Raw genomic sequence first — 27,857 nt, 5'->3', positions numbered from 1 at the left:
GCCCGGACTGGCCCTTGAAGTTTGCGGTAATGCTGATGTGCCAGAAAAGGATTTTATTCCTAAGGGGAGCCGAGCAGGACTCATATAACCCACCCCGGCTTTATCTGCAGCGGTCTATCAGATTTGCATGTCAGAACGTGACAGACAGTGTCAGAATGCTCCCTCCCCTTCTTCCTTTGGTGTTTATAACAAACTAAAAGAACAAATATTCACAGAGGATGCTCTCCTCTCTGCTGGGATCCACTTGGGTCTGTGAGTAAATAGACTCAGTGGGTTGTTTCCTGGGAATAAAAAGGAAACATCAGCAAATGGGTGGAAATGTAAGCAGATGACAAAAAAGGTCATTTTAGAAAACACGTACTGTATGTCCTCACTCATTTCACATTATTTAGGGTGAAGTTATAAGCAAATAAGTCAAGCTATGCATGTTATCTAATTATATTTGTATAAATTAGAGGGTCTCTTAAATATATATAAATATGTCTTTTTTAAATGTGAAAAAGTACAATTGTTTTAAAATTACGAGAGTTAGAGTATCAGCATACCTTCTTGAGCCACAGCACAACATTCAGGTAAAATGGGACGATATAAAAAGAGAACAACACAGGTCATTTCTGCTGAAATCATTTTATCTTTAACAGTAAATTGACACTATTGTCTTTAGTGTGCCATAGCAACACCATGAATGTATTAATAGAAAGTTGAACAAATATTCATTAAAAAATGCAATTAAAAATGAACTGATCATGTTGTATAGGTGTGTGTTTCTGTGCATTGGTGTATTTTGTGTGCATGTGTGAATGCTTGTCAAATATCTATCAAACATTTTGTTAAAGATTAGAACATCTTTGACAAAAAAAAAAAAAAAAAAAAAAAAACACTTTAAGATTTCCTGTAAAACTCCCCATTCTGTCATTTCTCCACTTTCTTTGCTTGTCCTTCTGCCATACTGTCTACAATACTTGTGCAGCATACAATACTTTTTACATACTTGTGTAAAAGTGTGTGTGTGTGTGTGTGTGTGTGTGTGTGTGTGTGTGTGTGTGTGTGTGTGTGTGTGTGTGTGTGTGTGTGTGTGTGTGTGTGTGTGTGTGTGTGTGTGTGTGTGTGTGTGTGTGTGTGTGTGTGTGTGCAGCCCATTTTAGCTGAAAATCGAAGTTTCTTTTTTAAATTAAACGTTTTTTATTTGAAAGAGCATGTCAAAAAATTGTTCATAAACCTTTGCTTTGTTGGTAAGCTTACTTATAATTGCTTTAGTACCCTTATTAGTGATGAATGAAATTTCAGGCTCACTTACCTTACAATTTCTCTGACAAGCTTCATGTAACACTCTGCCCTGCCCCCATTAAAAAACTCAGACCAACCAAAACTATTGTTACATGTTAACAAGTGTTGAAGAAACAATGCAAGATCAATTATTGTGATTAGCTGTAAAAATTTAAAGAGATATGACGCTACAACCTTATTTAGCTTATTTTACCTGATAGCCCATTTTAGCTGACTTCACCCCTGAATATCTCGATGCTGAGCATTTCTGACCAATTTCTGTACTTTATCCCAGCTAACAAAAACATGTTCTAATAATGTTTTACTAACAACATTGCCGTTAAGTTATTCAAACATCATTTCTGAATGTTCACCGAATGTTCAAAACATATATTTTTTTAATGTTTTAAAAACCTTTACTTGGTTTTATGAATGTTAAAGGAACATTCCATTTTAGCATTTTAGCATACTATGAAAAAGCAGTAGCCTAACATTTAAAAAAATGTTAGACAAACATCCAGCTAGTATAAATAATGTTTTTATGTCAGTGTTTTAAGAACATTAACGTTAATACAACATTCTTTTAAAGTTATCTGGTCTTTATATTGGAAAAATGTTTGTTCATAACTTTGAGAGAACCTTGCCAGAATGTTAGCCCCAGCTCTGAGAATGTTCCCTGCTAGCTGCGTTCACTACCTCAACTAAATGATGGTAAAGCCTTCAGGTAATGTTTCATGACATTGTTAATTCGTTCACAATACCTGAAACATAATTTGAAAGTAAAAAAAAAAAAAAAATCTATAAAGAGCATTGCTTACAATTAGCATCATAGCTAGCACTTCATTAGCCCATACAGTCAAATGTACGGCAATGGAGCAATGACAAAACCATTGTTAATCCATGTACACACATTGTGTAAACGGCATTAGTGTGTGGTCTGTTGTATTGCGGTCATTGCTTTGTGGTCATTCAGATGTGTGTTCTTTGGCTTTTACCGGGGGTTTCTAGTTACAAATCCCAGATTTGTTTTTAAACCTTCTATCTAAGCTTCTTTATTTGCATTGTTATTTATCCCAAATTTCAACCCTCACAAGAGAGTGTTGAAGTTCCTGACCATAGAATTGTTTATCTAAACTGCATATTTGCTTGCATGATTTTGAAAAGGGACACCACAAAAGCTAAACGCATTTACTGAGAAATGCAGGACAGTTGGTCTTATTCACTCTAAGTCTAAGCCTGCTAATGAACTCTTATCACAAGAACAGCACCCCTGGAGCAAGTGTTTGCACAAGAGACACTGCTAATAGGTCATCTGTGTTGTTTTAGTGCCCGATTTACTAAAGGAATTAGAAAAATCAGGTAATGCAAACACGCCCACAACATCTGTTATTTCAAGTCATTTTACATAATGACTGTTACTGATTTCACTGTAACCACGACAGCAATAAATAATGATAAATGTTACAATTGTGTAATTGTGAAAAGTAATTTTCACTTCTCCTTTTTTTTTTTTTTACAGTTGGATAAAAATGGCACTATAGACAGGCCAGTCTTCATCATTTTGGAAGATTATAATGTTAGAAGTCATTTAGATGACATTTCAGATTCTCACTTTCATAAGTGAGATTCTTCGGAAGTAACATGTCTCGCTTAAAAGCATATGTTCACCCAAATATTCAGTTTTGTGTCATGTTGTTCCAAACCATGACATACCCTCTCCTGTGCAACATAATAGAGGAAAATTTGATAACCCCCCATTAATTTGATAATCCATAAAACGATCCCAAGGCCAATTCACACCACACCGACAGGCGGCAACAGACACTTCGCCGGGTTTTGTCGGATCAGTGTGTTACTCTGTTGGCATTTGCCAGAGCTTGTTTTCAAAGATTGAACATGATGAATCGGAATTAGAATGTCTGAGAAGTGACATGTTGTATTCTGGTGTCTGTCAGCGTTTGTCTGTGTCTGTCGGTGAAGCATGAATTGGCCTTAAAAGTTTCTATAAATGAAGCTCCCCTTGAAGGTTCTTTAGAGTGAGTAAACAACGTTTTAACTTTGGGTTGAGTTATCCCTTTAAGACCCATGGCGATTGTTACTGGTTGCCATTGAAGGATTCCAGCCTAAAAACAGACCTTATACCACTACACCACAGTACCACCCCTGAATTTAACACTGAATAATGCTTTTCAGAAAGCACCCACACCTCAGCACACTATCTGTTTTCAACATCTCTCAGTGTTACACACACACACACACACACATCAAACAGATGGTGATAAAAAAATACCGGAGCCTTTCATTTGCAGGCATCTTACGAAACATGTAATAAATTAAACAGGAAGAAGGTTTAAGTAAGGCCTTACAGACAGGCGGGTGAGGCCGCTTTGATAGACATGGTGGGCCCGTTAGCCCAGGACCCTTAGGCCCTCCCCTGTGTACACCTGGTATTAACATCCGCCTTGGGTGATCCGAATGTCATGTGAGACAGATCGCCGTTTACACCCATGATGACTGGATATCTGATAGATGTGGTGTTTAAAACACAAAAAAAACCTCACATATAACAGCATTTTACACAAAACTGGTCCATGGAATTTGTAATCAAATGTGTTTAGGGGTGTCTATGCACAGAATTCAATGACATGTAATTTAAACGAATAACAGTCATTTTGACCTCAGTTTGTGCAAACAAATGTGAAACAGTCTTCAAGGCTAAACCCTAAAACTGTCCTATGGTGCAACAGATAATTTATACTATAAAATAATTATTTAAATACTTATTTGATAGACCTGTGAATAACTGGGTGGTACACGTTTATTATAAGGTCTGACATGTAAAATATCGTCTCTGTATGATTTATTGGCATGCCATATGTAAGACCTTATGGCATACCCAATAACACATGGCACCACTGTAACAGGACCCAAAATGACCTAGAACCTTAAACCTAAAAACATATTTAGGGAGATCTTTCAGCGATGTATTTAGCTGCTTTTCTCATACTCTCACAGTTGGATGTGGATAGTTTTAGTTAGTTTGGCTCTATCCGTTGTTGATTGGATGGAGGCAGATCCAAATGCAAGCTTGCTGTTGATTTTAAGAAAAGGGCGGGGTTTGAGCAGACAAAATGATTGGAGAAGAAAAAAATGTACTTAATGTATAAATGAATCATTCACAATAAGATCTATAACATGCATTTAGAAAACAGAGAGGGTGAATTTTCATTTCATGCCTACTTTAGAAGTCAACGTTTACAATCCTGGGAAACCACTAAGAATATGTTTATATTGGGGTGACTTGACAATGATTAATAAGTCTGAGCATAACAAAACACATAAAAAGTTCAATTTAAATGCTGAAAGACAATAACACATATTCTGGGGTTTGCCCAGGGAAGGAGAAGAGTTTTCCATGCAGAGTTTTAACATTATTTTCACCTGATATTGATTCATAGCTTTTTTTCTTTTCTTTTTCCCCCCAGAAAAACAGCAGGATTGATATTGGTTTTATATAACAATTCCGTAAAAAAAGAAGGCAGAAAATTAAGTTTAACTAGATCCATTTCAAAAGCTGGAACGTTGGTTCCCTGAAAAATATCACAATGCACCGCAAAAACCAGGGAGCATCGATGCTCACTATGGTTAACATTTATAATTAATATTTGGCTTAAATGTTGTAAGGATATATAACAGAACAATGTGTTTACACAACACACTGTAAACCCGAATAAGTTGGCACAACTCAAAAAATTTAAGGCAATCAGTTGCCTCAAATTTTTTACGTTAAGAAATTCAAAGTTTAAAGGCACACTGTGGAACTTTTCAACCTTTATAATATATTACCAAAACCCATTGAGATGGTACATCGACTTACAATAGGTTGAATGACACGTCTGCCGTAGCCTGAAGGTGTCTGTATCGCTTTTCCTAGCACTATGTAACTTCGGGTTTCGGGTAGGAACCCGAGCACAAAAAGAACTACAAAATTCAACCGCTTTACGGCATACGTCACTTCCCCCACCACCCACAACTTCCTCAGATTCTGACGTGAGTGCTCAACTCGCGTTTGATTGCCGTCTGTATGTTTTCGTCATGGCCGAACCAACAGATACAAGGAAGAAGGCAAAGGTTTTGTCAGAGGACACTAAAAAAAAAAGAAAAAGCATAGTGACAAATGTAAAGCCAGGACGAGGATCACCATTGGTCCAGCGTTCGCTCGCTGGCGTGAGCTACAGGAGGAGGATGGGTGCCCGACCGATGCTGACGCTTGCCTGCACACAAATGCCGTTTCCAAGGTGACCCAGATAAATCATATAAGTAGTGTAGTATTTTCTGGTATTCCGGCCACAGCCGATGGTGTTATGAGTGTAATAAAATGCCCACAGCCCATTGTTCATTTCTACACACAAACACAGCCCGCCACAGTGCAGGGCTCGCACAAATAGTCGACTCATGTCAAATGTACATTAAATGTAGTGAACGTGCCCACGACTCAGTGCCCACAAACACTACACACAACATGTCCCACGGTTTCTGTAAAACGAAACCAACACACATAAGTTACAGTCAGCTCAGGCCGACGGTGTTTTTAGTGCAGTAGAAATGTGCCCACCGTCCCGCGCCCACATTCACTCACAGACATGTTAGCACTAAGCCCCACGGGGCTCGCCCCGCTCGCTCTCTCTCAGCAGACTGCTATAACCCCTCATTTACACTGCACACGTCTGCGGCGCATTACGGCTGCGACACGGTTTTATTCCGTCCTTCACACAGTGCCAACTCACTTCTGGGAAGCTTCTGAAACGCGCCGCTTCGCGGCCGGTGTAAACACACGCATTGACTAGAATGGCCGCGATCAGCTCCGGTAGCCGTGTCGCAGCCGTAATGCGCCGCAGACGTGTGCAGTGTAAGGGAATCGAGCGCGGCAAGGCTGCCCGCCTCAAACACTGCACACAATCTAAAGACACGGGAGGCTGACCCACTGTCTATGGGCTGACCGGTTGACTGTTTGTTGACTTTTGCGACAGTGCTGCGGAGCTTGTGGCCTCTAGGGACGCTAGACGTGAAAGTTACAGGTCGAGCGCCACTAGTGGCCAAAAGTTCCGCGGTGTGCCTTTAAGTAAGCAGAACTGACATTTTTATTTTGTATTTGTACATTTGAATTGTTCTTAACTTGAAATGTTTGAGTACACGAATTCATACTTTTAACTTAAAATTTCATGTAATCTCAATGTGAACACTTTTATTAGTATAAACTTAGCTAGCTTTAACAAGCTAGTTTGCTAACATACTATTTTGTTAACATCTTAACAATAGTATGCTATACAGTAACACTTGCAGCAATATAAAGGTTTTATTTGCTCTCAAATCAAGCTCATGCACCACTTGTCACCATGATGGTAACTATCCTAAAACCAACATTAACAGAAATTCTTCTAAATTAGCATAACGAAACATTATTCATTACTAAATCACCCGCTTAACATTAATCTTGCACAAAAAAACATTGTATTACACTTAATTTTAGCATTTACTCTCCCTTTCGAGTGCCATCGGCAAAGCATGCTGGGAAATATATATCCCAGCCGTTTCAGTTAAACTTAAGTTCGTCTAAATAAAAAGAAATAATTTCATAAAACTCAAAACAATGAAACAGTTCAGTTTACTTAAAATATATCCATTCTGTGAACTTGAAAGAAAAAGAAAGTGCTAAATACTAATAAAAGTTCATTTGACTGAACTAACTAGTTTAATTTAAGTTTTTCTTACTCAAACCAATTAAGTATTTTGAGCGTTAGGGTTTACAGTGACTGTTACCCAACAGTGGTGACGTTCTACAATGTTGCACAGTGACATTTACCTAGTAATCACTTTCCCAATGTGTAGTGAGCCAGGGTCCTTACCAGTGCCTGGATTCATGTACACAATATAGCTATAGGGAGCTGATTGAGACTCACCCTTAGACAAGTGAAGTGATACAAACAAAAAATCCCAATACTGGTAAAATAAACATGAACACTTTTGGAGTGTTGTTCGAACCAACTGTTTAATGATGTCTTTTTTGGCATCTTGTGATGTCCTTATATCCCAGTCTGGGATTTATGATTTATCTCACACCCACAACAATTGACAACATGATGTCATTCCCTAATTGTACAATGACACAGAGAGATTCATTGACAAGATAAACCATGTTTTTGTCATTTTGAATTACATTCCTTCTGGGAGCTTCATCCAACTTTCCAACCCTAGTGGGTGGTGTACGAATCCTTTTGAAGATGGAAATGTGATGATTCAGAGTGCTATAGCAATAAAGAACTCCACAAATTTTCCTCTTGATGCCTGTCACTCTAAACTATTGGCTTTCCAGTGCAAGGAAATTCTCTCATAGCGCTGCAGATCCGCAGCACCATCTGGAATGACGTGCAGGTGTTTATCCATGTCTCAGGATTTCCACTCAAATTGCCCACAGACGCTGTTCTATGACATAACATTGGTTGAATTATCGCACTGAGTAATAGTTCCACTCATGCACATCCTTCATTTCAATGGTTTGTGTAGTTTATAGGGTTTAGTGTGCCTGAGTCTGTACTGAATTATTGTTATCGGTTTCAAAATCTCATTGTTTTTCTTTTACAATATTTGCCAGTTTTCCTGAAATGCATCTTTCTCGCTATCCTTTAAAATCAACCCCCAGGAATATCTAGCAGTACTCTTCTGGGAAACGTCTGAGAAACAAAAACATATTAAAGAACTCTCCATACCACATGCCAGGAACTAACAAGATTAGATTTTCCTTAAAGGTCCAAAAACTCATAAATCTCAAGCAAACAAGTACTTACGCACCTATTAGGGCTTTAAACACAGCTTTAATATATAGTTGCCATTGATCAGTTTGCACCAGCGACTCACAAAACGCACAGCGCAAGCTGTCTTTGTCAGCATGAGTTAAATTATAAATATAACAGTTTGAAAGAGTCGTTATGTATTGTTGTATGTAATATCAACTTCTATGTTCAATGTGCCTTACTCAAATGCTTCTCCTAAAATGTTTTTCTCTAAACCATGTGTCAGTTTACATTTAGCACATTACTATATAAGGTTAAGATGTTCTTGTATATGTGATAGGTATTAAAGTTAATCCAGGATAAAAAAGAAAAAAGTCTTAATCAGTGTTATTGTGTGATTTATGCCTAGATAGACAAACATTACTTTGTCGGTCCAGAGTAATGCACTCTAAGAACTGCCTCCCATGCTTTTATCTGCAGATGATTTAGGCTCATTAAACAGGATAGGAGAGAACACAGCCAAAAATGGTTTCCCTCCCTCTCAAACTTCATTTTGCTGTGCTTGCAGCTCTGGTGGAATGGTGGACTAAGTGTAGCTGAAAGCAGGTGTAGGTGTAGTGCTGGGTAAAAGTGACCTATCTATATCAGATCATCTGCCAGGACAAAAATAACCAGCCATTGTTTTGTGAAAGAGGGCTGTCTGCATGAGATTGGGATCAGTGGTGAAGGTGCCTCTCATCGGGGATAAAGGGTCACTTTATCATCTCAGCAGGGGCTCTGTTGGATTCACCCTGGCCTCATTTGAGCAGTTTTCCCCTCCGCCCATTCCTCTTTCCACAAAACATTTCCATTGTTGCAAAACACTGAATTTGTGGTTTGTTCACTCCACCCCATGTGTTGGGCAACTTTTCTTTTGTAAGAAATTAATAATATATAATATATTTGAAGCCTGTTCAAAGTCAACATTTCGGATGCTTTTGATACACAAAAGTATCACATTGACACTTTTTGTCTTTTCCTAATCCTATGAACTCTGACTATCAACAACATTTCATTCTGTTACTGCTCTAATACACTTCTGTTTAGGTCTCAATGTTCCCGGAAGAAAAATACTATTACAAATCATTTTAGTACTAATAATATGTAATTATTATTCATATTTTTGTATTAATTGTATTAATTTGTATTAATCAATCTGCGTACAGCATTGCAATCCTCATTTATTTTTTAAGTTTGAATTTGATTGCTTTCTTAAGTTGTAATCGGAATTATTCATCGGGTTTATTCAATCGGGTTTATTGCCAAAATTTACAGACTTTCAGCTGTTTGCAATGAACAAATCAAACAAAAGTCATTGAAATAGCTCAAGACAACAAATGTTTCAAGTGGTTTCCCCAAATTCAACTGAAAATGCTAATTTCATTGACTTCTGTAGCCTCTAAATTATTCAACCCCTTCATGGCAAGCATCTTTGGTACTTAGTAGAACACCCTTTTGCTGTTATGACCTGCTGCAAACGAGATGTACTACCAGACACCAGCTTCTGCAGCGTAGGAATCTTATCCCATTCCTCATGAGCAATGGCCTTTAGTTCAGTAATATTCTTGGGTTTGTGTGCTGCAACCACATTCTTCAAATCCCATCAGAGATTTTCTACAGGGTTCAAGTCAGGTGACTGTGATGGCCACTGTAGAATCTTCCAGAACTTCTTTTGCAACCAAGCCTTGGTGGAATTTGAGGTATGCTTGGGTTCATTGTCCTGTTGTAAGGTCCAATGACGACCAAGCTTCAGGTCCTCACTGACGGCATGACGTTTTCTCCTTAGATTTCCTGATACTTCAATGAATCCATATTGCCTTCCACATGCTGCATGTTTCCAGTGCCAGAGGATGCAAAGCAGCCCCAGAGCATCACTACCCACCATCATGCTGAACTTTAGACAGAGTGCTCTTTTCAGCATATGCTTCATTCTTCTTCCTCTAGACATACTGCAGATCCATATGTTTCATCTTTCCACAGAGCAGAATCCTAAAACCTCTGTGGCTTATTAATATGATTTTGAGCAAATTGGAGCCAGATTTTCTTGTGCTTTTGGGTTAGTAGTGGTATAGGCTATATCAGTTATGGCATGCGTTTAGTACCCACATTACTGTGCAAGCTGAAACCTCAGTGCCTGTTGCCACCAAGTCTTGTTGCAGGTCTTTTGCAGTCACTCAAGGGTTTTTCTGAACCTGCCTTCTCAGAAATCTGGTTGCAGTCTTTGATAGCTTCCTTTTTCTGCCCTGTCCAGGTAGTGTAACCACTGTTCCTTTAACTTTGAACTTGCAAACTATGCTTCCAACTGTGTCTCTAGGAACATTTAGTGCCTTCGCTATCTTTTTGTATCCTGTTCCTTATTTGTGAAGGGCGATGATATCTTCTCTTAACTTTTTGGACCATTCTTTTGACTTCGCCATATTTTTAACATGCAGTAGTAGTAATAGGATACAGCACCTGTCAAAATGATTGATTGACAGGCGGGCGTGTCTATCCTTTGATCTTCCCCCGCCCCTTCCGGCTCCTCCCCTTCCTGTCCCGCCCCTTGTCCCGCCCCTTCCGGTTCCTCCCCTTCCGGTTACCTTTGACCTAGTTCCGCCCCTTCCTGTTACCTTTGATCTAGTTCCGCCCCTTGTGGTTACAGCTTCTGTCAAAAATGATGGATGATGACAGTTTGTTTAATCGTTTGAAGTTAGTTTGAGATGTATTGGCCTTTAATGTTACAGTTACAAAGCGATGGATTGTTACCTTTGATCTAGTTCCGCCCCTTCCTGTTACCTTTGATCTAGTTCCGCCCCTTGTGGTTACAGCTTCTGTCAAAATGACGGATGCTGACAGTTTGTTTAATCGTTTGAAGTTTGTTTGAGATGTATTGGACTTTGTTGTTACAGTTACAAAGCGATGGATTGTTATTTTTTAGCGCATCCCCTCGCTATGCCTAAGCTTATCATAGCAGGTGTGTGTGAAAGTGATAAGAAAAAACTGTTATAGTTTATCTGACACAAACGTAAAAAATAAATGTATTCAGTGAAGCATTTCCGATTAAAATTGTAAACAGTTAAAAATGTATTAGAGTTGAATAATATGAAACATACAGTTTATGTAAAACCTCACCCCAAAAAGTTGAAATAAAATGATCTCCCTCTGCCTCAAAACATAGGGAGCGCGCGTCTGTGTATTTCCCCCTCCCTCCCACTCTCACTCCCACATTGCTTGGGACGCTGGAATTTTATCTGACTAAAGTTGAAAAAGCATTGTGTTAATTTTAAATTATATAAAATATATAAAATAAAATATATAATACAAAATAAATGTCTTACTGAACCAATTGTTTCAAAATAAATAAATAAATACATCTTGAATGTTTTACAGAGTTGGAAGAAAAAATCACACAGGTAGTGCCTGCCAGCATGGACAAGGGTGCGTGACAAATAAGTGATATCATCGCTGTTTTCGTACCACAGGTAATAAATTACTTTTAATTCATAAGACTTATTTTCAGGAGTGACAGTTATCAGTGAAATATGGCGCTCGTGTAATCAAAAGGTCTGCCTAGCCCCTGGGAATGTGAATTGGCCTTGAACCTAAACACTTCCATTCATAGAGTACTGAAAGAATATAGTGGACACACAGCTCCGCCGTTTTCCCATAGTTTTACTGTAAAAGGCGATAAAATAGCCAAGACACATGGACGTGTGCCATACCCCATGTCTGGACCAAAAACTTTTGCACCTTTGACCACCTCATCAAAAATGCAAAACAGTGAGTATTTTCTCTATAATTCATTTATGCTACGCTGTTTTAAACAATGCTATTGCTGTTTATCTGTATTATGCAATGATGTTTAATTTGAAAAATTGTTTATACATAAGGAAAAGACGGTATAATTCATTAGTGTTTTAAATAGCCTAGGCTATGTATTTGTTTTATCCGCATTATGCTATTGGTATTTTTATCTGCTGTAACTGGTGATACAGATATTTTTATCTACTATATTAATTTATCATAAAGTATGATTTTAAAAATGTACAACATTGTTTATGTTCATTATGCTATGGTTTTTTAAACCATATCACAAAAGTATCAGTTTAATATGACTGTTTTACAGCAATGTTTATTTTGCATTATGCTATGTTGTTTTAACTGTTGTATTTTTTTATCTGATGTAACTAAAATCTGCAACATCGTGTATTTAAGCGGTGGGATTTCCATAAAGGACCTTAAAATAAATGTTTTGGATTTTATTCAGTTTTAAATCTTATTTAGATTATTTTAGTCAGACATGCTTATATGTGCATAGGCCTATTTTATTCCTCTTCAGTTACTTACTTTTTAAATTTTGGTAGGCTACTTTTTAATTCTTCTTTTACTCTGTCTTTGATTTTAACTTTTAGCAATTTGCATGATAAATTGTTTAACATGTAAGCTATATGAATGACACTGTCACAATGTGATAAGCAAAACATATAAAAGTCAAGTCAAAGCTATATATAGGCTAGTGCTTTTCATTGGCATTTAAAATAACATGGTCTTTCCTTCTCTCTCTCTCTCACAGCAAACACTGCAGGACAATCAGGCATCCAAGTAACATGTTAGTATGGTTTATATTTTATTTTTAATGAGAAAACATTATAGAGTCCAACAGGCGGTTTCTGGAAGTAAAAACATTTACTTTCTCCATACGGAAATTAATTTTAAAGACAGACCTACTGTGAGCTAAGAGGCTGTTAATACATGGTATTTGCTTCTGATAAAGCCTTCAGCTTATTTTTTTGTAAATAATCGTGTTTCACAGTTGAACTCCTGGTGAAAACTACATTACCCATGAGCCATGATGCTGTATTGAAAATTATGTCAAACATAGTTAAAAAAAAAAAAAGCAACACACTCCAAAATAGCTCTGCCCACTCCCATGAAGCACTGCGAATGACATAATCTCCCTACCCTCTCAAAATACTGAAATGTTTGTATAAGCTATATGTGCATATTTTGCATATTTATATATAAATATATATATTTTTAAATCCCTGTGGGAAATTAGAATGAAAAAGGGGGGAGGCACTGTTGCACTCTATGTATAATAAACAATTGACAGATGAACTGACATATATTTTATGTAAACAGGCAAAATCTCTGCATCTGATGATGGCCATGTGTTTTCGCCGATCATAACTGGTTTAACTCTTGGCTCCTTTGAGATCAATATGACTTCTGCCAAATCAAATGTGCCGGCAAATTGTAAGTGTAATACACGAGAAACTATTAAAACAGTTTTTGCCTATGTAATGTATAAAATTAATCTTAATTAATCAGTCGTAGTTAACTATTTGGGACCAATTTTAAGGAAGGTTACATTCTTGTCTAACAGTGTCATGTGCAAATTTGCAATACAGAATTTGTTTGTGTTTTTGGTACTATTGGATCGAGCTTTGTAGAATTTGCCCAGATGAATTTATTTTATTTAGTGTCATGCTCCTGGATTATTCAGACTCAGAATTGTAACTATTACTATAGCCTTTATCAGCCATTTATTTTACTGCAGACTTATCAAACTTATTTATTTACTGCAGATTTTATCAAAGGCACGAATTAACTCAATTCATGGCAGCAATAAAAAAAAGAAGAAAAAAATGAACAATTGACAGATGAACTGACATATATTTTATGTAAACAGGCAAAATCTCTGCATCTGATGATGGCCATGTGTTTTCGCCGATCATAACTGGTTCAAGCTCCTTTGAGATCAACATGACTTCTGCCAAATCCATTGTGCCGGCAAATTGTAAGTGTAATACATGAGAAACTATTAAAACAGTTTTTGCCTATGTAATGTATACAATTAATCTTAATTAATTTTATACATTACATAGATTAAAATGTAATGTATAAAAAATTAAGATTAATTACAAATTAATCTTAACAGTCATATTAAACTGATACTTTTGTGATATGGTTTAAAAAACCATAGCATAATGAACATAAACAATGTTGTACATTTTTAAAATCATACTTTATGATAAATTAATATAGTAGATAAAAATATCTGTATCACCAGTTACAGCAGATAAAAATACCAATAGCATAATGCGGATAAAACAAATACATAGCCTAGGCTATTTAAAACACTAATGAATTATACCGTCTTTTCCTTATGTATAAACAATTTTTCAAATTAAACATCATTGCATAATACAGATAAACAGCAATAGCATTGTTTAAAACAGCGTAGCATAAATGAATTATAGAGAAAATACTCACTGTTTTGCATTTTTGATGAGGTGGTCAAAGGTGCAAAAGTTTTTGGTCCAGACATGGGGTATGGCACACGTCCATGTGTCTTGGCTATTTTATCGCCTTTTACAGTAAAACTATGGGAAAACGGCGGAGCTGTGTGTCCACTATATTCTTTCAGTACTCTATGAATGTAAGTTTTTAGGTTCAAGGCCAATTCACATTCCCAGGGGCTAGGCAGACCTTTTGATTACACGAGCGCCATATTTCACTGATAACTGTCACTCCTGAAAATAAGTCTTATGAATTAAAAGTAATTTATTACCGGTGGTACGAAAACAGCGATGATATCACTTATTTGTCACGCACCCTTGTCCATGCTGGCAGGCACTACCTGTGTGATTTTTTCTTCCAACTCTGTAAAACATTCAAGATGTATTTATTTATTTATTTTGAAACAATTGGTTCAGTAAGACATTTATTTTGTATTATATATTTTATTTTATATATTTTATATAATTTAAAATTAACACAATGCTTTTTCAACTTTAGTCAGATAAAATTCCAGCGTCCCAAGCAATGTGGGAGTGAGAGTGGGAGGGAGGGGGAAATACACAGACGCGCGCTCCCTATGTTTTGAGGCAGAGGGAGATCATTTTATTTCAACTTTTTGGGGTGAGGTTTTACATAAACTGTATGTTTCATATTATTCAACTCTAATACATTTTTAACTGTTTACAATTTTAATCTGAAATGCTTCACTGAATACATTTATTTTTTACGTTTGTGTCAGATAAACTATAACAGTTTTTTCTTATCACTTTCACACACACCTGCTATGATAAGCTTAGGCATAGCGAGGGGATGCGCTAAAAAATAACAATCCATCGCTTTGTAACTGTAACAACAAAGTCCAATACATCTCAAACAAACTTCAAACGATTAAACAAACTGTCAGCATCCGTCATTTTGACAGAAGCTGTAACCGCAAGGGGCGGAACTAGATCAAAGGTAACAGGAAGGGGCGGAACTAGGTCAAAGGTAACCGGAAGGGGAGGAACAGGAAGGGGCGGGACAAGGGGGCGGGACAGGAAGGGGAGGAGCCGGAAGGGGCGGGGGAAGATCAAAGGATAGACACGCCCACCTGTCAATCAATCCTTTTGACAGGTGCTGTATCCTATTACTACTTGCAGTCAAACGTGGCACTCAACAAACCTAGCCAGTTCAGATATTTCAAGTTCTAGCTCAAGCACACCTGGCCTGGTGCGACTAATGAAGCCCTTGATTAGTTGCATGATGTGTGCTTGACACAACACCTGTTTTGCAGATTTGTGCTGTTGTGAGGGATTCTGTTCAGGGGTCTGAATAATTTTGAGACTGCAGAAGTCATTAAAAGTTGAATTGCGAGTTCCCCCTCGTTCGCGATCGGCCTCTGGGGGGAATGGGATTGGGGTGCCCCCCTCTGTCCTTTCGCGAAGCAGGAGTCGCACTAGTTGCACCACCATACTGACGGCCCTGAACTGAATAACAGACACATTATTGACAATTGCATTAGGTATATGACAGAGGTTTAAAGCTTAAAATTGTCTGTTTAAATGCATTATAAGTTATATTTGCTAATTAATTATTGGGGTCTCTGGGACACAAACATAAGACAGTGAAGGTAGTCCAAACAGAACACGAGGGTTAATGAACGAAAGGGCAGACCATAGCCCATTCACAAACCACTAGCAGATTCTGGTCTGACTCACAAATCTCAGGGGTATAGAACAGTGTATGAACTTCCACCCACAAACATCAGCAACTTTCTTTTTCTGTAGGAGTTTTCCAGAAAGAAAAAAAAATGACTCAACAACTTAGTAAGCATTCCTGTCGCGGAAGTTCTATGCGTGTTTTGATGTAACTAGGGATAACCTCCCTCCTCTGTGCAGACTTTCAGACTATGGAAAGGAAATTCTGAGAAATCACTGACTAAATGCACATCTGGGTTGTCATGGTGATGAAAAGTAAGTAAAGATATGTGTCTTTTAGATCCCTGAGACATGACCAGATCTCTCATGAGCATAATTCCCCTTTACCCTCTGACCTGCTCTATAATAAAAAAAAAGAACACACAAAAACCAGGCGCACACATGAACACAAACATGCAGAGAGACATACAATAATGATATCAGAACACATGCCGATTTGACGTGCATGGAGAGTTTGTTGAAATAAACAAACGCCCCTCTAACCGACTTGTAACTTCCTCTGGCAAGTAATTTGATAAATTTGTCTTTCTCTGCCCCAAATGGAGATCCATTGATACACTGTAAAAAAAAATTAAGTTTAGTCAACTTGAAATGTGAAATTGTACAAAGTGACTTGGATATTTGAGTTGACTAAACTTAAAATTGAAAAGCATTACAAACACTTACTTTTTTAAGTTTCAGCAGTGTAATAACTATTCCACACAAGTGTGCTATGATTAGTATTTTTTATTTAAGAGGAAAACTGCACAAATTTCAGGATCAAACAGAAACTTTTATATTAGTTCCCATACTACACACACATCCCTCTTGAGTCCACAACAGAGCCAAAACTATCAGATGGCAAAATAAATTCAGTTTGGAGGCAGCAAGCAGCAGTTAGATGTGATTTTGTGGATTCTGTGGGGGTTGCAGGAGTTTAGAGATGTCTGGGTAAAACTGATGGGGGTTGCAGCTGTACCCCACCCCTGTCCTCTGGGAGAATTATGTCATACACTGCAGCAGAGATGTGGAGATTACAAAGAGCTTAGACTAGCCGTTACCAAAGTCCTGTCCCTTTAATCCACATCAGTTCGCTGGGTGGCCATCTTGGAAATATTCTCTGGCAGATGTTTCTATGTGAGCAGTAAGCGTGAAAGTACAGTTTTTGTTTACATGAGGAATAATTGGGCAAAGACTGAAATTTCTTCAACTGTTTGTCAACGTGGCAAAACAGAAGGCCACATAATGACAGATAAAAGTTTTATTTTTAAATCTAATCTAATCAAATGTGATGCGTTATATGGGGAGGGTTAGGGACTTCTGGGAATGTTGTTTATTAGTGTGGTGCCATAAAAACAATTTTTGCTGGCTTATATTCAGCAAGGATGCATTAAATTGATCAAAAGTGAAGACATTTTATATTGTTACAATGAAAAAAAGTATCACTGTTTCCACAAAAATATTAAGCAGAACAACTGTTTTTAAAATTTATAATGATAAGAAATGTTTCTTGAGCAGCAAATCAACGAATAGAGTGGTGCAGGGATTATGTATTTTTGTAGGCCAGTCCGGAGGTTTGCATTACACTGGCTCTCTAGACAAAAATCCAATAGGATCCAATAGGATTTTTCCATTGGCTTTTGGATTATTGCAGAAAATAAGGTCTGTGACTAACAAAAGCTTATGATTCTTACATGTTTTGTTCATCGTGATAATCTTCACAAATTAACACAATTTTTTTATGAATTTTGGAGCATAAACGGCAGAAGTCAAACAAACTTCAACATCACCATCACTAAGCTTCCGACTAACTAAACTCTTTTAGTCTTTGTTTAAAAACATTTTTCCTGAAAGTTCGATAGTTATAATAGTTTGCAAGAGCGTGATTATAAAAACACAACCTCTGTAGTACCATTTAGCCACTTCTTAGCTACCGCTTATTTCAAGAAAAGTAAAGCTTTTTTTCAAGAAAAGCTTTTTAAAAATCCCAAAAGGGTGATGTCAGTGATGTATTTCATATCGTAGAATAAAATGTGAAAATATCTTGAGCTTGCGTTAACGACCTTATTTCCAGCATTTAACCAAAAACCTATTAAAAAAACCCATTGACTTCAGGACAACGAAACCGGAAGTGCTAAAGCTAAAGTGCGTCTTTCCTGAACACATCTGTCAACTGCCAACATTTTCATGACCTATGGATGTTTCTGGAATATTGTTGTGCAGCTATGCACAAACACACTGGCTTTGAGTCATTCATTGAGTCATAGCAAATGCAGCCAGATGTGCTCACATATTGTTAGAGGAGTCATACTCATAGGTTCACTCTTTGTGCGTTGACCTCCATGACGCAGCAGCTTTAGGTTCAATCTCTGTAACTTCTCCCTTTTCCAGAAAAATCCCCCAAACAAGAACATATTTGCCACTCACTACCGCCAGTGGTTTCAGATACAGAGAAACCAAAAGTGCAGGAAGACCAACCTCAATGTGTGCTCATAAAAAGACAAATTTTGAGAAAATGAAAACTGATTCATACAGACCATGTACCTCATCGATGACAAGGTGGGTTGCATTGAGAAACCACAAGAGAACATGTAGAGAGAGTCATCCAAATTCAAAGGAGAAAACTGGATTAACTGAGATGTTTAAAGAGCAGCAAAATGTCGTTAAAACTTTGTGGACAGAAGTCTTTATAAGCCCATTAAGAGAGAGAAAGAGAAAGATATCTTGCATATCAGCTCATAAGCATAGATTACACTTATCCTGGGGGAGGATAAAGAAAGACTGAGGGAGCAGCGGGGAGACAGACATGTAGAATAAAGCATGAGTCAGACCAAACATCTGGCCTGGAAATCACCGAATCATCTGTTAAACAGCAATCTGTCTCATCTCATCATATGGAGGACTGAACTACATGGTGGTATGATTATTGCAAACACAGAAAGCTCATAAAGCAGTTTCTAAAAGTCTGATGATTTTTAAATGGGAGCTCTGTCAGCATAGTGATCTCCATTCATAGAGAGAGAGGGCTACAGTTTTAAAATGAGAGGGTGTTGACATCAGTCCTGCATTTCCATGAATGACCTGCAAGATGCCTTAAAGATAAAACATATAGACAGAGCTAGATCCATCAAGCTGTGAGTAGCAGAAAAGTTCAAAAGAAAAACATTGTTACTGTATTTACCCTCACTCTAGCAAAACTGTATATAGCCTATATGTTAGATCACAGCAAGGTCACTGCTTACTGACACCATTGCTATCATGTTTGGAGCATATTTAGTGATATTATCTGTAATACATTCTTGTGTTTCCCCACTGAAATGATTATATCACCCCAAATATCAGCCTATGAACATTTGAGACACATCTTCTAAGTGTAGCAAAAAATAAAACATTGCAAGTCCAGTGTTTTTTTACATTATTGACAACATACTGGAGTTTCAGCCTTATACTTGGGAAGACTTTTATAAAGGTCAAAGCAGATGCACTGTATGCTTATATGTATTTTCAGGTGTTTTACAAGGGGTACATGAATGTAGAATATACAAGGTTTTGGAACTTTGGAAGTGTCATCGGGTTGCCTTACATGAACATATTCAAAATTCAGCCACCTAACTTGGTGGAAAAATGTCTAAACAAAGTCAAAGCCAAGAAATCAAAGCAATTTTGCAACCCTGAAAGCCCATAGTTGCACTTTTGCAATGTTAGTTCTTTTTCTGAAAACAAAAAAGGTTTCAAATCATGATGGTATACATATATATATATATATATATATATATATATATATATATATATATATATATATATATATATATATATATATATATATATATATATATATATATGAAAACATATGTTTTTACATTACTTCAACTAATCAAAATAAGTTAAGCCATTTTAAACTTTTTTTTTAAGTTATACAACATTCAACTCATTTTTTAAGTCAGTTTACATGACTTGACATGAAGTTGGTTGTACTTAGTTTTTTTTTATTTAAAAGTGTATTACATTTATAATTACAAAATGGCTTCCTAAAACACTTTTAAGGAGGAAAATAATATAAAACATCATTATGATCAACGATCGAGTCTATGAGGGTTCAATAATTTTAGTATGTTGGTAAATAATAGCCATGCAAACTCAGAACTGAAATTATTTGTATTTTATTTACATGTAATTTTATTTACGTATACTGTGGTATAAGTCCTCTTTCAATCTTTATGCATTTTTTAAGGGTGACAGTAAACCGAGAATGACTTTATTTTACCACCAAGGAAGTATTATTAAAGTTAAGAGTTTGTCTAATTGGTTTCAGATGGGTGCAGCCCTGAACCATCTGTGAACGGGACATTGGACATTCATGCACTCCAACTGTAGCATGATCTCTATTAGATTAGTACAGTCAAAGTCTTCCTTAAACGGACAGATTTGGGTCATTATTTCACACTGGCGTGTTGGGTTAACAATATTTATAAAAAACAAAAGCCAAGTACACTGCTTTTTTCATTGCAAGCGCTAGTTTGGATTCAGTATCATCCTAAACGTTTTACGCAAAAAGCGAGCTTCAGATTGGGTGTCTGTGTGCAGGGCTAGTCGACGCTCTCATACGCGTGTGCACGGGTAGTTCCTCCTCCAGGGCGGAATGTTGAGGTCAAATAAAAGCGCTCCGCACATCTGAGCTCTCCGCAGAGGTGTGCGCAAGAGCTGGAGGGGCAGGACGCACAGGGAGGGAACTTGGAGACTGAAAGCGGCTGTAGTGACCCTGAATCCCGCAGCCAGTGTATTACTGCGTCTCCTCGAACCTCCATTGCTAGGAAAGGAAGGTTTGACTACTGGTATACTGTTTCATCTCACCTGTGAAAATGACCGGTGGCCCGTTGGGCACGGCGTTGGCAGTGGCTTTGCTCGCCTGCACTGTGCAATGTATGCCGAAAGGAACGGGGAAACATAGGAGACAGGCTCAGGAACACTCGGTGTCTTCCGTGTCCCAAGGTATGCGGTCCTCCATTTGTTTGTTTTTGTTTTTATTGTTTTGAAATGGCCAAATGGGCAATTAAGTGGTTTTACGCACGCAAATTGTTACTTGAAAGCTGGAAAATAGGAATTCGTTTTTTCTTCTTTGTGCGATCGTTGTTTTTTTGTTGAGAAAGTTCAAATATTTTAGAGCTCAGAAGGGTTTTGTTGTGTCCCCTGCAGATGGCTGTGTTGAAAATAGTCAGTTGTATGGAGTTGGAGAGCAATGGGAGCGCAGTTATCTGGGCAGCACACTGATCTGCACTTGTCATGGAGTTTCTGGTATAAAGTGTAAATCGAAACCTGATGGTGAGTGCCTTTACATTGGTTTTATTCTTTGGGACACAGCACTGGAATGAATGTTTCCTGACTTGGTTAAATGAATAACCAAATAGATATATGACAAGTTAAGTTTGAAGTACTGAATAGTATGAAGAACAAAGAGTCCATGTCTTTTCCCAGCTGAAGAGACCTGCTATGATAAAGTAAACACTCGCTCCTATCGGGTTGGAGAGACTTATGAGAGGCCCAAGGATGGGATGATCTGGGACTGTACTTGCATTGGCTCTGGCAGAGGGAAAATCAGTTGCACCATTGGAAGTGGGTAGACTGGAACTTTCCTTCACTGTACTTAACCGCACTTTGGGAATTATACTTTTGGGAGTTGTGCTGCTGCTGTTTACCTTCTTGGACTCTGTTGTAGACCGCTGTCATGAGGGAGGGCACTCCTACAAGATTGGAGACACATGGAAGAGACCCCATGACACTGGAGACTACATGCTGGAGTGCGTCTGTTTGGGAAATAGGAAAGGAGAGTGGACCTGCAAACCTGTTGGTGAGTTTGGGCATTTAAAGACTATCAAGCTGAGCATTTTATGGCTTTTTTCTGTGTGTCTGCTTTGATATATATATGATAGTATACGTTTAAATATTACTAGCAGATCATTTTTAGCAGATATATGCGTTTAAAAATGACTTTCACTTCCAGGAAAATGGACCAAAAAAATTGATGACTCATCCTGCACTACACAGATTTTTATCCAATCAAATGCTCTCTAGAATGAGAATCTCTCTTGCCTTAATACCACCTGTAATCGACTAGCAAGTAGCAAATGATGGTTAATAACAAACTTTTTTATCGGCCCTTTAATATGTCCTGCCCAAAGTTCCAATTTCAATACGAAATATGTTGACACAAGAAAGAATCTGCAATCAAGTAATTTAATGGGCTCTTTAAATTAATTACAGTGGTTTTGTTCATGATGGAAAGGAAATGAGATGTGTCATATTAGTAGTACATCATGTTATTAAACCCTTTTTAATTCTTTTGCTTGATAGCGGAGCGCTGTTACGACAATACAGCTGGCATGTCCTACATGGTTGGTGAGACCTGGGAGAAACCCTACCAAGGCTGGATGATGGTGGACTGCACCTGCCTCGGAGAAGGAAGTGGACGTATAACATGCACATCCAGAAGTAAGAACTCCACCCATTTTAGAATAGTGGAACAGTCCAAACCACACAAAACTCCCTTTCCCAGTCTTCCATCTGTCCAACTGGATTTCACTTTAATTATCCAATCAAAGTGCATTTAAACCTCTGGCATCAGCGCAAGAACTTTTTTTAACTGGACAGAAGAGGGAAAAACTTTAACTTTATTGTGTTTTATTAAAAAAAATGTACTCAGAAGAGCTTAACCAGTTGTTTTGTTTGTGATGAAGAACCACAACATGGTTTCTGATGAGAAACATCTGCATTGTATGATTGTTTGTGCATCACAGACCGCTGTAACGACCAGGACACACGCACTTCTTACCGGATCGGAGACACGTGGAGCAAGACAGATTCTCGTGGACATGTGCTACAGTGTTTGTGTACTGGGAATGGACGTGGAGAGTGGAAGTGTGAGAGACATGCATCACTGCACACCACTAGCCTGGGTAAGAACCTCACATTTTTGTGAAATGAAATTTAAATATTACATTAATTAAAAAAAATAATAATCTTGCCTAACTGAAATAAAATAAGTTTGTTGAAGTTCTATTACTAAAATTACTGAAGCTAAACCGAAAATAAAATAAACCTAAATAGAAATAATAAAACTACTAAATGACAAAAGGACATAATATTGTAAAATTCTAAATTATAAAATATAAACATAAAAAAAATCTGTATATCTTTCGTTAATTAATTTTTTGATTTAATATTGAAAGTAGAAAAACTACTAAAAAAATGAATGTGTTTTTCATAAAAAAAAAAAAAAAAAAGCAATTGTGCTTGATTTTTCGTTTTTTATGTTCAGGGCTTGAAAATAATAAACAGCTTGAATGTTTGATCTCTAAATGTGGGCGGGAATGAAACGCCCCTTTCTGCTGATTGGTCAGCCAAGCATTAAACAGTGCCGGTGTTGTGCCGAATTCTGACCCCCGCCAAATTATTACCCTCCCTAGTATTGGTAGGTTTAGGATTACCGGCATCAGTTGTTCCTCAGTTCCGCGCAACAGAATAATAGTTATCCGCTGCTACAGTTGTACAGGTTCTTAAAGCGTTTATTGCAACTACGCTCCATCTCTTTCTCATCAAACAACCAGACTAACGAATGGCTTGACACAAACCTGCGTCAGGAGTTAGTAAGCAGCAATAAAGCACATGAGACAGGAGTACCAAACTTCATCCATTTTGTTTGCTGTTTCACTTCTGTTCTCCACACACTTACTGTGCCTTACTCCGTACTGTGCCTAGACAGGGATCTCTTCTGTGTCGACATACAGTAGGTTCACTATGGCTAACTACGCGTGCCAGAGAAATAAGCTATTGTAGGTGTTTATTTCAGAATATGGATGTATCTCGCGTCTGCTCCCAAATTACCCATTAGTCTACTTCTTTGGCATACACCATCTGTTTTATTTAGCTGATGCACTCTTAAATCTGTGCAAAGCTGTGCAACGCACTGGACAGCGTGGAGTAGTGAACACACAACGGTTCTATGGCTTTGCTGTGAAAGTTTTGCTGGCATAGAAAATAAAAAATGTGCCCTATATTTTTAAGTGTTTTGAAATCATACAATTGCTTTGTGCATGAGGCAGAAATCATTGTTCACTGATGATCTTCCCCTCCACAGCAGCTTTCAAATCAAATATGGAGCCAATGGTTCAGATTGGATGTCAGTGGCATTAAATGTCTTGTGACAGAACATAATGTCCAAAATATTTAATTTGAGAGCTGTATATCTTTTTATATATATATTTTAGGGCTGTCAAATGATTAATCACGATTAATCACATCCAAAATAAAAGTTTTTTTTACATAATATATGTGGGTGCACTGTGTATAATTATTTTGTATATATATAAATACACACACATGCATGTATATTTAAGAAAAAAATATTATTTATATATAAAATATTTATATTTATATATAATATAAATTATATATAAATCTATATACAGTATATACATGAAAATATTTCTTAAATATATACAAGCATGTGTGTGTATTTATATATATAAAATAATTATACACAGTGCACCCACATATATTATGTAAAAAAAAACTTTTATTTTGGATGTGATTAATCACGATTAATCATTTGACAGCCCTAATATATTTATATTGCATTTTAGTTAAGATTATGTTAAAATAATTAAATTTAAATACCCCCTGCTAGTTTGCAGTGGCCTCCTAGTGGTTGAGAATCAGTGTATGGATGTAGAGACAAAATGTGTATCCTCATGTGTTATTTTGTGCTCTAGGTACTGGGTCTCGTGTGGTGACCAATGTCCAGCCTGTGGTGTACCAGCCACAGGCGGTGCCTGAACACCCCGCGGAGGGATCCTGTCTGACAGACGCAGGCATTTCCTACGCCCTGGGAATGCGTTGGATCAAGACCCAAGGCAGCAAACAGATGTTGTGTACGTGCTTAGGGAATGGTGTCAGCTGTGAAGAGTCAGGTTAGTGTCTTTATTCATCAGGTTTGTCTGCGGTTTTATGTGATTGAATCTGCTGCTGTTCACTTCGAATATTTTTTTTTCATTGTCTCTTTTCTCATGTGTGCATAGAGAGCCAGTCCCAGGTGTATGGTGGGACCTCAGGTGGGCAGCCGTGTGTATTCCCCTTTGTGTTCATGGGGAAAACATTCTACTCCTGCACGTCCGAGGGACGCAGTGATGGGCAGCTCTGGTGCAGCACCTCATCTGACTTTGAAAAGGACTACAAGTACTCGTTCTGTACCAACAACCATGGTAAGTGTATATATACTACCATTCAAAAGATTGGGCTAAAATACAGTAAAACACTATTGCAAAATATTATTCAATTTAAAGCTTTCTATTTTTAATATGTTTTAAAATGTCCTTGGATGGCAAAGATGAATTTTCAGCCTCATTACAGTTTTCAGTCACATGATCCTTTAGAAATCATTCTAATATGCTTATTTGGTGCTCAAGAAATATTGCTAACTATTCTTATCAATGGTGAAAACTGTTGTGCTGCTTAATATTTTGAGGAGACCATGGTGCCTTTTGTAAAGAACAGGCATTTATTTGAAATAGATTTTTGTAGCATTATAAATGCCTTCACTGTCACCTTTGATCAATTTAATGCATCTTTGCTGAATAAAAGAATTAATTTCTTTAAAACTGCTAGTGCAATTCTTAAAAAAAAGGATATCTAGTTTGATTTTCATTTGAATTTTTCATATCTACATCTCTCTCTTTTTTTTTTTGTTTACTATTCGTGTCATGTATAGTGGTGTGGTTAAAGCACAGGGCTGTTGGTTCAAGGTTGTTGGTTTAAGCCCTGAATGAGCCATGTACCCATAAGCAGGCTCTTTTTGAGAGATTATCCCTGTCATTTTTTGGAAGTCCAAACCTCTCCTTGGAGCTGCTACAATTTTTCACTGGTAAATATCTTTATTTTTAGTTATGGTCACAACCAGAGGAGGCAACTCGAATGGTGCACTCTGTCAGTTCCCGTTCCTCTACAACGGCCGTAACTACACTGACTGCACCGCTGACGGCAGGAGAGATGGCATGAAATGGTGCGGCACAACTTATAACTATGACCAAGAGCAGCGGTTTGGCTTCTGTCCCATGGCAGGTAAGTGCCAGTTTTACTCTAGCAATAAATGTTGAAGCCAGAGAGAGAGAGAGAGAGAGAGATAGTAACAGGTTAGGACTTGACTGGAGCTTGGCACATAAGAAAATGGAGAACTATAATGTTATAAAGGCACTTTATTTCTGTAAGTATCTTTGGCTGCGAAGTACCGTGACCTAAGTTGATCGTAGAGGCCATTGGAGGCAACTTTTGGGAAACACAGCCCTGGATCTTAATAAAGTGCATTGAGCAAATCATTTTATCTTAAACTTCTACTAAGATATTGAGAAACGTTGCAGTCCATGTCCCATGCTTTTCCTGACTTGAGGAATATCAGCAAAAAGACTGAATATAATTATAAAATATGTGACATTTCATGTCTCACAGCTTTTTCAATTACCTTGTGGTCTGTGTTGGAGAAGATCTGGTAACAGTTAAGATCAGGAAGTTAACTACGTGGAATAAAGATCACTCCGCACCTATTCAGCCATATTTACATAAACACCTCATTCTGCCTGAGCTTTGATGGGTGTCTCTGTCACCAAGGTGCCAGTTAGAGCCAGGCGAACCCTGGGGAGTTTATGAGATTTAGTGATCTGACATAGATTGAAACCAGAGCTGCTCTTTGTGTTTCTTTGACGTGTTTGTTTTGTAGGGGGTAGGGATTTCTGTCTCAACACAGGAACCATTATCATGCATCAACTGTTTTTTCCCCCCCCAGTATAATAAGTAATATATTACTTGCCGTATTGAATGTGAACAATGTGGAAAAGAACTTTAAAAACTTGTACTTTGGAAGCTGCAGCTATTGTTTAAGCACAGATTTCTGCCCGTCTGTGATAGCCATGGCCCCTCAGCTGTGCGGGGCTGCAGACGGAGAGAGGTTGGCTTTGGACCAGAGTCTGGCTGGCAGTGGAGCATATATATATCTGGCTGCTCTCCAGGGCAGCTGTGCAGCCTCCTCCACTCTTAACCTTGGAGATATTTCCTAACTCTCATCCTATTTTATTAACCAGATACACCAATCAATGATATCCCAGTTGAAACAATGAGGCTGTTTGTGAGGAACTGCCTTGAGCTTAATGGATCTATGGTCATTAGAATTGAGTTTTAGCTGTTTGACCCTAATTGACCCCCTAATTACTCTTTTGGCCATTAAAAACTCAATTAACTGGATTTGGTCTCTTCCTCAAACTAAATTATTCAATTTGGTGTTAACTTAAAAGCTACAAATGTCACTCCTAGGCCTGTCAGCATTATGCATTTTGTGCTGACGATTAATTGTCATACAAATAAATGTGATTAATGATTTAAAGAAAATTCCGTCATTAATCACCCACTCTGGTGTCGTTTCCTAACCCGTAAGACTTTCGCTCGCCTTCGGAACACAAATGAAGATAAAAAAAAATAAAAATAATTATCTTTCTGTCCCTCCATTCAAAACTTTATTCCATATGAAGAAAGGTCTTTGTTGCAATTAGATCAAATAACCAGGATCAAACGATTAATCGATTATCGTGACAGGCCTAGGTACCCCTTCAAGTTCCCATCAAAGATAATAACTAAAACTATAACCATGAAGACAATAGTTATTGTTTTTGATGTGAACGGGCCTTTAATGTTGTTCTTTGAAGGAGTTAGAGGGTTGTTTTTGGGAAAAGTCAACAAGTGCTTCCAAAACCAAAAGATAGATGTT

At 37.6% G+C, this 27,857-nt stretch overlaps 1 protein-coding gene and 1 long non-coding RNA gene across 2 annotated transcripts in view; both read left to right on the top strand.

The window, feature by feature from the left end:
• Positions 1–12,327: 12,327 nt before the first annotated feature.
• On the top strand, positions 12,328–13,858 carry LOC130078235 (uncharacterized). Its single transcript, XR_008805904.1, has 3 exons — positions 12,328–12,684; positions 13,218–13,331; positions 13,768–13,858. It is a non-coding gene; the product is annotated as an uncharacterized LOC130078235 (long non-coding RNA).
• Positions 13,859–20,712: 6,854 nt separating this feature from the next.
• The window catches only part of fn1a (fibronectin 1a), a 31,898-nt gene continuing 24,753 nt past the window's right edge, over positions 20,713–27,857 (top strand). The window contains exons 1-9 of the mRNA XM_056243761.1: positions 20,713–21,043; positions 21,248–21,373; positions 21,527–21,664; positions 21,768–21,899; positions 22,403–22,540; positions 22,846–23,004; positions 24,820–25,017; positions 25,126–25,308; positions 25,988–26,164. Of these exons, the coding sequence (XP_056099736.1) occupies positions 20,914–21,043; positions 21,248–21,373; positions 21,527–21,664; positions 21,768–21,899; positions 22,403–22,540; positions 22,846–23,004; positions 24,820–25,017; positions 25,126–25,308; positions 25,988–26,164 (1,381 nt within the window). The 5' untranslated portion in view covers positions 20,713–20,913. The remainder of the gene's footprint in view (positions 21,044–21,247; positions 21,374–21,526; positions 21,665–21,767; positions 21,900–22,402; positions 22,541–22,845; positions 23,005–24,819; positions 25,018–25,125; positions 25,309–25,987; positions 26,165–27,857) is intronic.

Source organism: Rhinichthys klamathensis, unplaced genomic scaffold (genome assembly GCF_029890125.1).
Source record: "Rhinichthys klamathensis goyatoka isolate OS25496 unplaced genomic scaffold, OSU_Roscu_1.1 h1tg000838l_1, whole genome shotgun sequence".
In the NCBI taxonomy this organism is placed as follows: domain Eukaryota; kingdom Metazoa; phylum Chordata; class Actinopteri; order Cypriniformes; family Leuciscidae; genus Rhinichthys; species Rhinichthys klamathensis.
Note: the sequence above shows the minus strand (reverse complement) of the source record. Positions and strands in the feature narration are given on the sequence as shown.